The sequence below is a fragment of the Budorcas taxicolor genome, chromosome 23 (genome assembly GCF_023091745.1).
Source record: "Budorcas taxicolor isolate Tak-1 chromosome 23, Takin1.1, whole genome shotgun sequence".
In the NCBI taxonomy this organism is placed as follows: Eukaryota; Metazoa; Chordata; class Mammalia; order Artiodactyla; family Bovidae; genus Budorcas; species Budorcas taxicolor.
Genome location: NC_068932.1, coordinates 45,839,236 through 45,856,689, shown reverse-complemented (window position 1 = coordinate 45,856,689; position 17,454 = coordinate 45,839,236). Strand labels below are relative to the sequence as shown.

At 47.7% G+C, this 17,454-nt stretch overlaps 1 protein-coding gene across 5 annotated transcripts in view; it reads right to left on the bottom strand.

Annotated features, from left to right (window-relative positions):
- Positions 1 to 17,454, bottom strand: part of DOCK1 (dedicator of cytokinesis 1) — a 563,137-nt gene that overhangs the window by 341,609 nt on the left and 204,074 nt on the right. For all 5 annotated transcript variants that reach the window (XM_052661098.1, XM_052661102.1, XM_052661099.1 and 2 more), the window contains exons 26-27: positions 12,606 to 12,733; positions 9,177 to 9,272 (exon numbers count right to left, since the gene is read on the bottom strand). In XM_052661098.1, coding sequence (XP_052517058.1) covers positions 9,177 to 9,272; positions 12,606 to 12,733 — 224 coding nt within the window. The remainder of the gene's footprint in view (positions 1 to 9,176; positions 9,273 to 12,605; positions 12,734 to 17,454) is intronic.

Sequence of the window (17,454 nt, the reverse complement as noted above, 5' to 3'; positions counted from 1 at the left end):
CTGCTTACCAAAAAGGCCTTTGTGACAGATCAGCTCACAGAGGCAAGGGAGTGCAGGTCATACCTTGCCAGCTGTCTCTGCAGTTCGGGGGTGTGGGATGTAAAATCGGAAACGAAACCTAACACAGTCAAAGGTGAAACCTAAAAATTCTATGCCCCCACCCCCAGATCGGCAAGGATTAGGTTATCAACCTGCAGAACAGCAGGCTGTCACTCTGTAACACAGCGAAAACTCATAATTATTTTCAAGCCTTTATTTTTTTTAAATACTGAGAAGAAAAAAGTAGCCCTTACGTTTGCAAAGGACTTCATTTTTACGTTTAATTTTGCAAATAAGCGGGGGGCGGGGGGAGGGGGGTGTGCGAGTGCAATTTTCAGCACATCAAATTCCAGAGAAAGCACAATTTTTTTCAAGTGGTCAGAGACCATGAATAATCTCTAAAATGTGACTCTATGTATATTTGCCTTCATGTGCTGTAGCGCTAAGCCAAGTGGCATCTCAGTGTCACGCTGACACCTCAAATTCAGCGTCTCCTTCATCTCCAGACCGGCGACACGCTTTCTGCTCCTGCTCCAAATGGCCAGCAGCAGCCAGGAGTCCCCCAGAGTCAGGACATGCTTTTAATCACTGCAAGTTGACAGGGTCAGCACTATCGGACACTAAACTTTCATAGATCTCATTTTTTAATCTTTTGGTACCCAAAGGCCAAATGATAAACCCTGGCAAGAATCTGAAAACACACATAGAGATACACAATGGATTATACAGTCACCGATAAATCACAGGCATTCTCTGCCACCGGAAAGTGTTTCTGTGGATCAATCTTTGAGACACTGTTCATCACGGAAGCCTAGCCAGATGTTTGATACCATTCGCTATGCTTTGTAACAGCTGGGGAAGATCTGACCACCTCGAAGCGAAACCCTGTGCTTAGTTTAGCTGCTACTGACAAACCACCTTAATGTCACCCACATTTAACCTGTTAGTGAGCTGTACTAAATGACAATACCTAGAGGAAAGCTGTGAATCAAATGTTTTTAGGTCTTTTTTAAATAAATCGTGATACTTCGAGTTCTCTTTTGATTACACATTGCAATATAAATCTCAGTTCCTTTATTTTTTCACTCGTTCCTTTGGCCCTTTGCAGGTACCTTTTTATAGAATTCAAAAGCCCCTACTCTATTAATGACTCTATCAAACTTTGGCTTTTCACAATAGGAAGTAGGCATCTTCCTTTGCCTTTTTTTTTGGGGGGGGCGGGTAGTAACAACGTCAATTTTGAGTTGTCTGTGAACGTACAAGGAAACCAAGTCTCCTAGTCTCTGTCCAACCGTTTCCGATCTAATCTCATGCTCACGCGCACACCTTATCGATCAGATGCCAACAGAGCGGTCAACCTTGGTGAAAGGATTCACCTGCATTTCTCAGATTGGAGCTATTTCTTGCCATGCATTTTCCTTCTGACTCAACAGCAAATCTATTTTTTTGTTCTCAGTGTTCTGATTCTACAAGGACCTTAGTGGGCTTGGAAAAAAAAAAAAAAAGAATGACAGGAGTATCTCATGTAAGCATTCTTTGGGGGTTACTCCAGCTATCTCGCAGAGGTACGCTTTAATTAAAAGAAAAAAAACATGCATCTTTTGTGGAATCGATATATGAGGATAAGAATCCTTGAATATCACTTAATAGAATTGAGAAATATTTTTGTGGAAGGAGAAGACTGAGTTAAGTTGATCAAAGACCATGAAGGAAGTGCAATTGTTTCGTGTAGAGATAAAATTTGAAAAAAAAATGTGTTTCATGTATTTTATACTGTTTTTAACTAAAGTTATAAAAACATGTTTGCAACAAGTTATCTCTCATGTCTTCAGAATCCCGACTGTCTCAGTGAATTGAAATAAGGATGTGAGCAGCTTTCTGCTTAGTACCATAATTCTGTCTAAACAAGAGGACATCCTCATAAACAAAGTAATATCACTGTCTGAAAGCAGTCTAGACCAAAAAAATAAAAAGAAAAAAAAAACATTTTCAGAATCTAAAAGGGAACTGAAGATAAATGAATTCCTATCTAAAAATGAAACTATCTTCAGAATAGGAAAAAAAATATTTTCAATCTCATTTCATGACTGCAGCGTGTCACTCACAGGTGATGACTCTTCTCTTAGAAAGATTTACGTAAAATCTTTGATACAAAACCAAGGTAAAAAGTACCGTGTTCCCGCATATGTAGATGTACACATGGCAGTACGTATAGAGATTAAATTATTATACTTGTCACTAAGTTCTTTATTAATTTTTAAATAAAAAAAAAATCAAAGGTCATGTTTTGTGCGGCTATTAAACTTATTTCATAGTCTCAATAGTTTGGGAAAAGAGAAGCCATCCGTCGAAGGAAATAACAATGAAGGAAGGGTGTTCGGGCTGAAAAGAACTTCACAGAGTCTTCATAAGAGGAGAAAATTCATAGAGTGTGCGCACTGCCTACAGCCTGGCCTGGTGGGGGCGGGGGCAGGGCTGGAATCCAGCTCAGACTCAGTTGACCAGGTCACATCTGCTGGCACAGGCTTCAGCTGCCAGGAGGATGTATAGCTTTTAAGATCAAAGGCCACCACACACAGGAGGATCTGGCTGAGATCTAATTTTTGAAGAACCTCAGGGACAACCAACCTCATTGGTATTTCCAGGGCAAGTCCTCTCATCCCCCTTCCCTCCCCCGAGGCAGATTCTAGACCATCCATCCATCCAGTGCCCAGCCCCAGGAAACTGGCCACCTCCTTCCTTCCTTCCTCCCTCCCCGGGATGGAAGACCAGTGCCTCCACTGGGCTGAGTACCCTGCCTCTCCCATGAAGACCAGCCCAAGCCAACCTCCTTTCCCAAGGGAAAAGGCCCCCCAGAAACCTAGGAGAGGAGAGTCACCACCCCCTTTCTCAGGCTCTGCAATAACAAAGTCCGCTCACAAGGATGGGGCTGAGACAGAAGGCCCCCGCTGCCCTCACAAGTCCCTCTGGGCAAAGAAGGGGTCAGGAGTCAGGATGGAGTCAAGATGGGGCGGAAGAATCCATGCCCAGAGTGCCCGGGGAAACTCCAAATCACACTCAACAATCATCTGTGAGCCGCACACTGCTCACACATGTGCTCACACTGTGCTGCCTCACAGGTCCTCTCTTATCGATAACCAGATTCAAGACATTCTGCACACAGGTGCCCACATATCACACTGCAAGTGTGTGACTAGCCTCCAAGGAGCGGTCCCAGGCCTCCACATATGGTCCTTCAGTCTCAGATGATCCCCTAAGCAGAGTTATGATCAAGGGGAAGTCAAGATGTGGGAAAATCTTGCTCTCTTGGAAAGGGCACAAGAAGTTGGCAGACGTTTCCCCCACCCCAGGAGGTTGCCGAGATGTCCGTTGCCATGGAGACCTGAGGTGTGGCAGTCATGGCGTCGTCATTCATGGACCCACACCAGGCTGACTCCAGTCTCAGACGGTAACAGTGAGCATACCTTGCAAAGCCCTTCTCCTTGGGGTACCACCACGGGCAAGGTGGATCTGAGATACACCACGCTCAGTTCCAACTCAGAAGACGCACCATGCAATACAAGTGTTTGCTTTGTGCTTCCCACTGAAGACAGCGAGAACAAAAAAGAAGAGACAAGCCATGAACCTCTGCATTCCATGCTGTCTGTGAGGATACTACGTGTTTACAAAGCCCACCACAGCTGGAATGCTTCTTCAGGAGCATTTTTATCACCGAGTAAAATTTGACATGATTACATGTCACCTAAAGGTCACAGCAGCTGCCTTCCACACTGGTATGTCTCCTTTTATCTAGAAAATCTCTATCATTGGCACACTTGGCATGGGATAAGCGCACAACCCATTTATCGAGCGGAAGAGAAGAGTTACACGATTCAGAAACATCGTCGCATTTTGTGAACTGGCGGTAACTCACCCTGCTATTACATATAACATACGTGCTGACAAGTGGGCAGCTCAGGCACAGGCAGTACATTGCCTTTCAAGCAACTCAATAACTAACTTAAGGTACAGTCTAGGATGAATATGCAAGAATCGCACAGCATACTTCACCCAGGGAATGACGTGGTCCTTATTTCCTAGTCAACAAATCCACGGTCAGTAACCAAGCTTGAAAAAATAGGAGGGCCACAGAAAATATGAGAAAGGCAGGGAACACTGCTGTACAAACACCAAATGGGAATGAGTGGATAAAGTCATCACAGCTCATATGTGTACCCACATCAGGATGACTTTCTGCCAGTCAGATGTGTTCTGAGTAGATTTATTAACAAACACACGTTAGAGACACTTTTTGTAATACTTATATAGAAAAAGCAGATACTGTCCACTTGAAACTTTTATATTGTTTTCTTCTGCAAAGCAAGGTTAAGATCAACACTTTGTTAAAAGCACATTCATACGTAAAGTCCATTAGAACAGGTATCGCAAAATGAATGCGCGTGCGTGGGCAAAGAACATCTCTGTGAAAAGTCCTGGTGATAATCTTGGTAAAGGGGCTGCATGCAGGGGGAGACCACATCTCTTACAGTATCTTTCAAATGCAGAAGCGTGTCAGGTCCTTGTAAATCACGCAGGCTCAAAGAAAGCAGTGGGCTTCCACTATCAGCATCTTCCCTGTCATTGGTGCTACTGCCCTAAGGAAACACCGCTCCCATCAACGACCCCTGCGGCTGGCTCTCAGAGCGGAAACAAAAGAACTTCTATCCCTTGAGTCTAGGGAATGAGGAGGTCTGGTGCTCACAAGAGCGAGTGGTGAACGCAGGCAGAACTTTTCCCACTGCTAAGCCTACTTCTGTCAGTTTTCCAGGGGAATCTCTCTTTGGAAGAGGCCCACATTCTCATGTGAATTAGTAATTTTCAGTCTTCTGGTGCATATCCAGGCCACAGAAAAAATCTTTAAAAGTCCTCACTCGATCACATTTTTAAGGGACCCATTAACGAATGTAAATCTGATCATTTGAAAGCAGCAGCAGTGGCTAACATCACAGAAGGAACAGCCATGTGTATTATCCTCTCTGCTCTCAACCCAGCTTTATTTACAGCACTTACAACAAAGACACAGGCTGTGTTTGTCCAGAAGTCCTGTGTGAGGGTCGGGGTACCCATGTCACTCACCAGATAAGTGGTCGGGCTCCTGCCCACCAGACAAGAGCACCTAAGCCCCCAGGGCCCCTGCTCGGAACCGAACACAATGACCAAGAAGGTGCCGAGCGCTGTCAGCCTAGAAACGTTTTCAAAGAGGAAGAGAAAAATCAAATCTGAAATCAGACAATGCAAAACTCGACATTTCAACCCACTATTCTACAGCATCAGACAATCCTGGAATAAAGATGAAATGGCATCTTAATTCTGTGGTCAGATACTGCAAGTCCTCTGTGTTAGGGCCCATGGTCAACATCCAAGCCATCCACAACCCTAAACTTGCCAAATGCAGTTTCCTTTGTCAAAAAGGCATCCACTCAGTTGGATCATGGCATATTTTTATCCTCTGCCTGAGATGCACTCCAACAGCCCATTTCAAATACGAAGTTGAAAGGTATAAAATGAACTAAAACAAGTGACATATAATCAACTGCATGGTGTTTATAAGATACCACAGATACAGATAAAAGAGAAGGCTTAGCCAATAATGTGTGAAGTCCCCCAGTTCTCAGTCCCATATATGAATGGATGGGGAACTGCCAGGCCACAACAGCATCCCCAGCTGATGAATAATTCTGTTGGAAACAGAGGTCACACGTCTACTCCTACTATTGACAATATCATGAAATAAATTATTAAGTGAAGCACAGCTATGTAAAACTTTTAAAATCACTTGGATTTTTTAGGTCCCTCTTCAGCAATCATGCAGAATTGGTGACCTGATTCGTGGTTATACCACTTCCATTCCACCGATGCAAAAAAGCAGAGCAGACGCATAAGTCCTGGAATCTCTGCGTCACACCGGGGACAGCACAGCTGGCCCCAGGCAGACCGATAAACCACGTGCTGCTCATTTCTCGCTCTAGAAGGGCCCCTGATGAAGGTTTTTTTTGTCCATCTTGTCAGGGATATCTTCCCCCTCTGGATCCTCCTCTCATCTAAATTACCAGAGCAACACCAGCGACATCAAGAAGCCACTGCACAAATCTGCACAGGAGCTGACGGGCAGAGCAAGGTCCAGCTTGGGGAGCAGGGCGGCCTCTCAGTCTCACCGCTCTGCGGCTGTCACCAAGCGGACTCGAGGCCCCCTGACTCCCAAAAGAGCTTCCTGAGCATCTCCAGTCGGAAATGGTGAATGTCCTTTCTGCAAACATCGTGACACTGTCACCACTCATGAAATAACTATAGGATATTCAGATTTTTTTTTCTGAGAGTCCTTCCCTGACAGCTTAATTCATTTTAAGGGAAGGAATTTCTGGGCTCCTTGTATACACATTAGAGATGTGGGAACTGGGAAGAGTCAGGTTAGGACCTAAGTCCTGTTTGTGCTTCTGGAGACTTCTGCTGCTGATGGGCTAGACTGGGGCAATGAGCCTCTGTGTGGGCAGCTTGCTATAGTCTATCCCCACTGACCCCCCACAGTGCCCTGGACCCCTATCACCTGTGCCGTAGGGGCAAGGCTGCAGCTTGGTCAGAGAGAGCCTGGGTCCTTGCTTCCTGGCCCCCTGGTTGACAGTGCAACAGTTCTTCCCAGGAACCTCCAAGGAGTCCGTAGGCCACAGGCGTCCCTCTAAGCCCTTCAGGAAAGCGGCTGCCGACCCGTGGTCTGGCCCCTTCTACCTCCAGGACATCCTGGCATTTGGTCCCTGGATGTGACTGAAGGCAGCAAACAGCAAAGTGTTTACTCCTGTGGGCAGCTCCCCGCCGAACAAGGATGCGGATCCAGGAGGAACTCAGAGTCCTCCTGGGGACCTTCTGGTCCACCGCTGAGACAAGGATCACCGAGCTCAGTCTTCCAGAAGAGACCAAAGAACGCCAGCTCTGGTGCCCAACCAGGGCTCCCCACGAGCCCCGCCGTGCCAGCTGTGGGTCTGGGGCCACTTCCCACCTCCCTGCAGGGCATTTCTGCAGGGACCTATGCACAGGGAAGGGGAGGATTAAGCGAGGCTCTTCCATGCATTAACCAGTACCCAGCAAAGAACTGACTCACTTGAAAAGACCCTGATGCTGGGAAAGATTGAAGGCGGGAGGAGAAGGGGACGACAGAGGATGAGGCAGCTGGATGGCATCACCAACTCGAAGGACGTGAGTCTGAGTAAACTCTGGGAGTTGGTGATGGACAGGGAGGCCTGGCATGCTGCAGTCCATTGGGCTGCAAAGAGCCGGACCTGAGTGAGTGACTGAACTGAGCTGAGCTGAGCACAGAGAGGAGGAGCAGCTACCGTACCATCACTGTCATCACTATGCCTGAGACATGGGGAATTTCCCAAAGGCCCCCTGGACCACACGGTCTGAGAAAAGTCACCATGCTCTGCCTGCAAGGTCCAGTCTAGATCCTCAGCTTGAGCTGTGAGCGCTTCTTACAATCTCACCACATCCCAAGGTCCTGTCCAAACTGCTCCGAGTGTCCTCCCCGCCCTCCTCTCTCCAGTGTAACTGCTGGCCAGTGGGCTTTGATCCGAGTGAACACGCTGCTACCCGGAGATGGGACCGTCTCACCCGCTCACTGGCCACCACCCGCTTCTGCCCAGCCACCTCCCGCTTCTGCCCACCAAGACTGTCCATCGCACACTCACTGTGACTCCGTGAGGGCCAGAATGTCACTCCCACAATGGTCTCAGCACAGTGACACCAAACTCAGGTCAGTTTCTAGCCACACATCCTTCCTTCTACTTAAAGCCCCCCTGAGTTCCACTATGACAGAGTATCCCGTGGCACCCAGGACACAACCCCAAGGAGACAGGAACACTGGGGCCCTGGGGTGCCTCTGCAGCACCCCAAGTCTTCCTCCATGGGGCTCCCTCTCCACTGACCTAGACGAAAGCATTTCCAGATTACAGAGAAGAAGAGTAACAATGAGGAGCATGAAGAAGCAAGTGAGGTTTACAGGATAATGGAAGAGTCCACGGTAAATAACATCAATTTACAAGGAAAAATCCTTAATTTAAACATGGTAAAGCATAAACCAAAAAGAGATGTACCTTAGAAAGGAAAACCGGCACACAACATGGGCTAAAATTCAGAAACATAAACTTGACAATCTTACCACATGGAAACATACAGAGGCAACGATTATTCTCTGTGGCACATCCAAAGCCACACGCCACATCCCTCACTGTGATGCAGCCACAGAAAGCAACACAAGCCCACTGCCCCATTCCTGCTTTATGTCCGAAGGAAGCTGATGGGTCACCAGACCTGATCCATGCCCAGGCTATGCAGACAGAGCTAAACTAACCCAAAGGAGACCAGTGTGCCTAGTCTGACTGCCAGTGAAAACTCTAACTGAATTTTTCTTGTTCCTTGATTAGGAAAGTGACTTTTTTGAAATAGGATCCACCCAACTTAGTTAAATGGTAATACATACCAGAAATGAAAGAAATTAAATGAGACCTACAAATGCATCTTTTGCCCATGAAACCAAATCTAACAATCATGACGGTGGCAAACTCTGGGAGAAAGCGCCACAACGTGAAACGTGAAAGACCGCCAACGCTATTGGTAAAAACCCGGAGGAAAAGAATAGATCCCACGCTTTGCATCCATGTAAGAGGAACATCTACAGTACATTAGAGAAGACAGAAAATAGCTAACTCGGAGTGCCTCAATTACTTTTTAAGGCCCTTCATAAAATTTTATTAATGGGATCTTAAGTGTAAATACATAGAAAGCAACTGCCTGGAGTGTGGGAACTTAGAAGAAAACAAACACCCTTTGCTAGAAGCTAGCAACGACAAAACTAGACCCAAATCCTCCGTCTACAAAACGAGGGTGTGCCTGCTTTTCACCTTTGACACTTGCTTCTAGAATCATGGAAAATGAGCCCACTTAACCTACTAGGCTGTAAATAAAGGCATCGCAACTGCTTGCTATAGTTTCAAAAGGCAACTGCAAGAGGACCGTGTGGGTTTTCAAGCTTGAGAGTAAACGACTTTCCTGAGAAAGATGCTCTCAGCCATGATGAGACCCCCATGCGTGTGTCACTGAACACTTACGATGAGTTCTGAATCCCGCCCCATGGAAATGACGGTTCGGTTCACTGTCCGGAGAAGCTTCTCCATGATGATCTGGACGTGCCTCTGCGTCGGCCCCTGCAGGAGACACGCATGTAAACCAACAGCTAAGACAGTCATTAACATGCCAGCCCCGCGGCTGTCACGGAACCCATTTACCCTGTAAAGAGTAAATCAATTACAATCCTTAACGAGATGAAAAATGGCCCTTGTCACAGGCAAAAGCCTTCACAAAGAAAACTCAAGGCATTTTATTAATTATAGCCCATTAATGGTAATGTTATATAATCACAGTAATTTAATTGAAGCAAACCTTAAAAATAAAAGCAAATCTGTTTAAACAATATGATGTTTATGATCCCTGATTAGCTCACCAATTAGCTTTGGAAAGACACTTGCCCATTTGTACACAGAGGACCAGCAGCTAACAACCAAATAACTCACGCTGCAAGTCAGATCCCAGTAATGTGTATGCTTGCATAGAATCGAATGTTTAAATATCACCTTAGCACAACCCCGAAAACGCAGCACGCCGGAGCATCTCCAATCAGTAAACGTGTGCTCCTTCGTCTCATGTGTGATGGGACTGTTGATTCTTCTTCATGAATTCTATACGTGTTTAAACAGGTTTTCCAGGCGCCCTGCACAGGCCAGACAGGCACTGCCTCCTCTATAAGGCTTGACCTTACAACTTTTCAAGTACAATTTTTTTTTCACTCTTCTGTTTTTACTTGGAGGCTAACTGCTTTACAATATTGTATTGGGTTTTGCCAAACAACAACATGAATCAGCCATGTATAAATATGTCACCTCCCATCCCATCCCACCCCTCTAGGCTGTCACACAGCCCGGTTTGAGCTCCCTGGGTCATACAGCCAATTTTCTCCATTTGTCCCACTCCTTCCTTCCCCCGCTGTGTCCACAAATCTGTGCTCTATGTCTGTGTCTCTATTCTTGCCCTGCAAGTAATTTCATTGCCCTGAAAGCAGTACCATTTTTTCTAGATTCCATGCTCATGCGTTAATATACGATATGTGTTTTTCCCATTTCTGACTAACTTCACTCTGTGTGACAGGTTCCAAGTCCATCCACCTCACTAGAACTAATTCAAATGTGTTCCTTTTCATGGCTGAACAATATTCCTATATATATATATATATATATATATATATATATATATATACACACACACATATACACCACAGCCTCTTTATCCATTCATCTGTCAGTGGACATCTAGGTTACTCCCACGGTCTAGCTATTGTAAACAGTGCTACAATGCACTTGGGAGTACATGTCTTTTTAAATTATGGTTTCCTCAGAGTATATGCCCAATAGTGGGGTTGCTGGGTCATATGGTAGTTTCATTCTTAGTTTTAAAGAACTCTCCATACTGTTCTCCCTAGTGGCTGTATCAATTTACATCCCCACCAACCCTGTAAGAGGGTTCCCCTTTCTCCAAATCCCCCCCAGCATTTGCTGTTTGTAGATTTCTCGATGATGGCCATTCTGATGACTGAAGTGAAGGAATAACTTCATTGTAGTTTTGATTTGCATTTCTTTCATAATGAGCGAGAAGAAGGCAATGGCACCCCACTCCAGTACTCTTGCCTGGAAAATCCCATGGACGGAGGAGGCTGGAAGGCTGCAGTCCATGGGGTCACTGAGGGTTGGGCACAACTGACCGACTTCACTTTCACTTTTCACTTTCCTGCATTGGAGAAGGAAATGGCAACCTACTCCAGTGTTCTTGCCTAGAGAATCCCAGGGACCGGGGAGCCTGGTGGGCTGCCGTCTATGGGGTCGAAAGAGTCGGACACGACTGAAGCGACGCAGCAGCAGCAGCAGCAGCAGCAGCAGCAGCAGCAGTGTAAGGAGCGATGTTGAGCATTTTTCAAAAGGCCTGGACTGGGATGATTGAAGGCTGGCCTTTGGGTTAAGGCTGGCAAGAGCTTTCAGAGACAAAGCCTGGGGAGGGTGGACATAGCCACAGTCGCAGTTAACTAACTTACTGTAATTCTCTTTTCAAGCACATCACCCAGACTCTGAGAAGATAAGCAGGTGCAGCAAAGAAGTGGGCGGGACAGGCACATGTGTGTGTGCGTGTGTGTGTGCATGTGTTTGGACTGGGGAGTTGTCCAGAGTCGCATGGGGGAAAGCTAAGAACAAGCCCTACTAACTGGAAAACCTTGATTCATCTAGCCACTGCTAGAGACAGAGACAGACGCGGCTCTGAACAGCTGTCCAGACACACCTGGAGAACCAGTGACCCTACATGTGCACACACATGTGCGTACACAAATGCGTATGGTAGGTACAATGGGGTCGGGAGGCAGAGAGTCAGCTGTTTCCACATGTGCTTCTGCCAGCTTTTTATTAAGACCAAAAGGGCAGAGGAATAAGCATACAATTGAGAAATGCAAAAGAAAATACCATGTAAAAAAGAAATAGCAAAGAAAGCACAGGAAAAAGCTGCCTGTACAGAAAGGAACCTGCAAAAAGGGGCAGAGAACTGCTCTCAAAATTGTCAGAAGCACCACTGACTTAAAGGAACAACAACTATGCTCATCATAAAATAATAATACTAAGTATGATTTATTAAAGACAATGATTGAAAGAAAGAAGGCAATTAGCCGCCCTGTTTATTTCTAATTTTTAACATCAAAGCCTCTGACCTTAAATATCAAATCTCAGTCTTGGGAGTCACTGAGCTGAGAAGTCACAGGAAACAAAACAGTATCTTTAATGTGGAAAGACACACATGATAATACAATCATCCTCCTCTGTGCGCTCAGTCGTGTCTGACTCTGTGCGCCCCTATGGACTGCAGCCCACCAGGCTCCTCTGTCCATTGGATTTCCCAGGCAAGAAGACTGGAGTGGGCTGCCATTTCCTCCTCCAGGCGATCCTCCCAACCAAGGGATCAAACCCATGTGCCTATACCTCCTGCATTGGCAGGAGGATTCTTTACCACTAGGGAAGCCCCATCAAGCTTTATACATTAATAAAAAAAATAATTTGAGCATGCAACTCTACAGAGAAAAAGAGAAAGGTGTTAGTCGCTCAGTCATGCCTGACTCTTTGCGACCTCTTGGACTACAGCCCGCCACACTCACTCCTCTGTCCATGGGATTCTCCAGGCAAGAATACTGGAGTGGGTTGCCCTTCCCTTCTCCAGGGGATCTTCCTGACCCAAAGGATTGAACCAGGGTCACCTGTATTGCAGGCAGACACTTTATCATTAGAGCCACCAGGGAAGGCCCAAAGAAAAAGAAAGGGCAACCCTTAAAATTCAGGCCGTTCTCTTTTAAATGAATCAAACGTGATTCGGTCCGTCGAGGCCAGGTCTCAGGAGGATCACAGGCCCACGCTTGCTGCGGGGTCCATGGAGGCAGCCCCACGGTTACTCACCACGTCCTTCCGGTACAGAACCTCAAGGATGTTGCTGAGCAGTTGGCAGCAGGCCTCCAGATCTTCCTGTCTCTCCAGATGGTACTTGAGCTGATCCGTCATCATGGGAAGCAGGATCTCTCTGCAGTCTGCAGAGGACACCAGGTTACCAGTCAGCAGGAGACCCACCGAGACGCAACTCTGTTTGCCAGAAGCTTGTTTTCCTAGCTTGAGACAGGGCATGTTGCACTAACACTCTCTGCAATGTGAAACTGACATCTGGAGGGCGTCAGACCAGCTGACCGGGCAGAAATCACTTGTTTTCTTATCAGACAATTCACACACACATACTCACATATGCACACATGTCTGTGTTGCCACCACATAAGATGACAGTTAACAAACACAAGCACACAGATACACAATCACATATATCCCATGGTGTGCACGTCGATACAAACACAAACAAGCCTGCAGCGAGTTTAACTAATTTTCTGTGCCAAACTATGAATTTACTGATTGGCCCATTTAAAAGGAATACGTGTTAAAACACAAATGATTTTAGTTGCAACTATTCTTGTTGTTTCCTAGGAGGACCAGAGCATGGTTCCTTTCTGCTTCCATATACCTCCCAGACGTTCCTGAGCTTGGCCAGTTCACAACTCACTAACTTCCACACTTAATGTTTACTTGGTCAGGGACAACTTTCTGCTGGGTTCACACCTGCAGAGGACAGTCTGCAGAGGGCGGAGCTCAGGCTCTGGAGTGAGGTTGTGTGGGTTTAAATTCTGCTGTTTTCCGTGCAGGGTAACCTTGGGCTAAGCTGGTTAACTCTACAAGCCTAGGTTTCCTCATCTCTAACACGGACACACTGGCACTAGTAACTCACAGGTTTTAGGCTCAATGTCCACCTGCAAGATTAGGCATGAGGGCCTGGGCCGGGAACAGGTGAGATGCTCTGGACAGGTACTTGCTCTTATGATGCGACATAAATACCGGTGAAGAGCAACCCCCGCTACCCTCCCTGGCCTCCTAGACCCCTGGGCTAATGAGGGAGGGAGCAGTCGGGAGCAAGTATTGACCTTGGAGGTGAAAGGAAGGCCTCCTTCAGGATGCAGTGCATTCACCTGCTGGGAAGAAGCATTAGAACCTCCCACATAGGGTGGGCAATCCTAGGCACAAATTCAGGGAGACGGGAGTAGATGACATATTCACAGAGCCACAGGCGAAGTTCAGGAGGGTGGGAAGAGGAGAAGGAGAATAAAATACCAGACAGGAAGTCAGGTTTCATTCTGAACGTGATGGGTGAGATTGAAACGGTTGGAGAATTGGAAGAAGCTGATGGGGAAGGGATATGATAATACAAAAGGCCAGAGAGAGCCTCTGTGATGGCATCCAGGTAGGGCAGTGCAGATGGGAGGCACAGAACTGGCTAGTTAGCTACTGCAATAGTCCAAGCAAAAACTAGGAAAAGCCTGACCTCCTGCTGACGACAGAAGATGAGATGGTTGGATGGCATCACCAACTTGATGGAAATCAGCAAGCTCCAGGAGTTGGCTATGGACACGGAAGCCTGGCGTGCTGTAGTCCACAGGGATCACAAAGAGTCGGACGTGACTGAGCAACTAAACTGAACTGACCTCCTGCTACAGTGGTAAGTTTGAAAGAAGAGGCCCTGAACAAAACCACACTGGAGGCAAGCTGAACAGTGGCTGATGATAAACGGAGAGGAGGCCAGGAGCTAAACGAGAGTCAAACATGACACCCAGTCCAACATGAGCCCTTGATGAGTCACCCATGGCAGGATGTGACACCTTCCAAGGAGAGGAACCTGGGAACAGAAGGGTATCTAAGGGAGGAGAAAAGGACCAGGGTTTGGTTTTGGATGAGTTGCGTTTGAGTTGCCTGTTGGATATGCAAGTAGCTCTACTTGGTAGGTGTCTAGACCTTAGAGATCTCCAGTCTCACGGACCCAAGAAGCAACAGCCCTTAGACGGTAATAAATGCCAGGTGTGTGAGTAAGACCATTAAAGAGAAGTATGGAGAATGAGAAGGGAGTACTATGAGCGGCAGTCAGGAGGTGGTATTAGAACAGGAGATGGAGCGAGCAGCAACGTGGGATGAGGCAGAGATGAGTGACATCACCCAAATCAAGGGAGGGCAGGTGGCCTGGGTGTGGCAAGACCAGATCCAAAGGAACAGCCCTGGGACGTGGCGACTGAGAGCACACAGAGTCCTGTTCAGGCCAGCTTCCTGGAGTGGGATGAGAAGACAAAACCAGGAGCGCAGACACAGCTCCGGGAGCACAGCTCGGAAAGGAAGGGATGCTGGTGTCTCAGGATCAAAGATAATTTGGGTTTTCATTTGTTTTTCAGATAGAACCATGGAAAGGATGCTCAGACAAAAAAAAAAAAAAAACAAATGAACTAGACACAAATAAGATTGGAGATGAAATGTTGATTACTAACTGTCTCTTTCTGCTGGGGAATTCCACTGAACTCCAGCACACCCACCCTCCAACGTGAGCGATCTGCTGACAACAGCAGTTCTGATGGTGAAACAAACTCAGCCACTGTCGTTCCCTTTAAAATGTGGAACACGAGAGAAGAGACAGCAGAGATTGGAAACATTAAATATCTTGGGCTTGTTTTTAGAATTTTACATTTTAGGACTTCCAGTGTTAACGATACACACATAAGCATGTCTTTGCATTAATGTTTTCTGAGTTATTTTTTAACATAAAGAAAACAAATGAGCCTGCAACACTGGAAACATTCCTGAAAGTATGCAGAGACCTGCTTAGGAGATTTTGCCAAGAAGTAGGGGCTTCCCTGGTGGCTCAGGTGGTAAAGAATCTGCCGGCAGCAGACTTGGGTTTGATCCCTGGGAGGGGAAGATGCCTGGGAGAAGGGAACGGCAACCCACTCTAGTATTCTTGCCTGGGAAATCCCATAGACAGAGGAGCCTGGAGGGCTACAGTCCACAGGGTCGCAAACAGTCAGACACGACTAAGTGACCAGCACACACGTGTGGTAAAGAAGACCACAGGATGGAGGAGAGAGGCAGGTCAGACAGGGAGATGGAGAAACAGCCCACATCCTTCTGCTCCTCCACTTTCCAGGGGGCTGCATGTAGGAAGCTCATGCTAAGGCTTTTTCAAGCTCCATTTTGATTTAATCCACAGAAAAGGAACTGATAACAACTCCGTTTTTCCAGACGCAGTTTCCCCCAAAGAACAGATGAATATATGCATTTGCTTGCAGATGTCACCATTACAGGAATCCATACTTGCGTGCATGCTCAGTCGCTAAGCTGTGTCCAACTCCTGGGAACCCTGTGGACTGTAGCCCACCAGGCTCCTATGTTCACGGGATCTCCCAGGCAAGAATACTGGAGTGGGCTGCCATTTCTTCCTCCAGGGCATCTTCCCAGGACAGGGATCAAACCTGCCTCTCCTGCACTGCCAGGTGGGTTCTTTACCACTGAGCCACCAGGGAACCCAACAAATACTTAGGCAGAGGTAAGCCAGAGATGCTAAAGAGCTGAGCATCTTCTGGGCAGCGGCCGGGCGGGCTTCGCTGACTATGATGTCAGGAATCGCAGGCGGGCAGGGCGTGAGAGCGCAGCACAAGGAGAAGGCGCTCTGGCATGGGGACCAGGACAGGCTCTCCTCGTCGTGGCTCCTGGACGTCAGGGGCCATCACACGATTCCTTCCCCTTGCTACCCAGCCCTTCCTACAACGTCTGTGGCGAATGCCCAGCCCCGCAGAGAGCATCTCCCCCAAATGCCACCACCCCTTGAACTCATGACAGAAGCGCTCCAAAGCTGAGATGGGCCTCCAGCGTAGGAGAGGGCACAGGCATCCCAGGACAAAGCCAGTCCAAGGGACAGGCCACAAGATGACCTCATGGCAGTGAATCCAGCCTGAAAGTGTAGCTGCCCAAAATCCTGACCCACTGCATACACAAACTCCACAGGCATCCCAAATCCAACACCTTACTACAAAATCCTGAAGTTCACAAGCTGCACCAGCCTGCAGTAGCTCTGCTGACCTTAACTGCAACCCGACGTCCAGTGTAGGGCTACACTCCAGCTCCCAGAAACCTAGGGGCAGGGCAGGGCCCTCGGCCAAGCCGTCTGAGTCCAGCTCTGCCTGTGTTCATCCTCAAGGTCCAAGCGGAGCATCTCCAGCTGGAGTCCCCCTTCCCTACCACCTGAGACACATCACCAGTGTGTCCACCCTCAGGAGATGATCCCTCAGCCACCCCGGCCACTCGGTTGTCCCCAGCATCACTGCTACCACTGTTCTGGAGGTAAATCTAATTTCCAAGCAGCTGGAGAAGGAAGAGCCACGAGAAGCTGAGCAGACAGAGACAGGTGCTGACCACACGACCACGGAAAACATGACCTCGGAGGCTGAGCAAAGCCAAGCGTGGGAGGGACCCCACAGCAGCAGCAGGCCGGTGGACGTGCCAGGCCAACGTGGCAGCAGGGCTGTGCCCACAATGATCCTAGAAACTCAGAGGAACATAGCTCTGGACTCGGAGACGGCAGAAATGGCTCCTTGGGATCTGGCGACCCAGAGGCCCTGGCCGCAGTCCATGCCGTACGGCCCCATGTATCTGTCACGCCGGACAGGCGGGGGTGGACTTCATCGTCCTCCAAATAATCGAGTGTGCTGGTGTCATCTGTCAGAATCACTCCAGGGTGAGGGAAGGGATGGCCGCCCTGTCCACCTTCTGCTGGGAGAGATGCCGTCAACCATTCCCGGCTCCAGCTGCGAACGCCCACCTGCCACCCCACCCAGAGCTCTGTGATAGCTTTGCTTGTTTATTACTCAGCCTCTTTTGAAGAAAAAGGACCAAATTT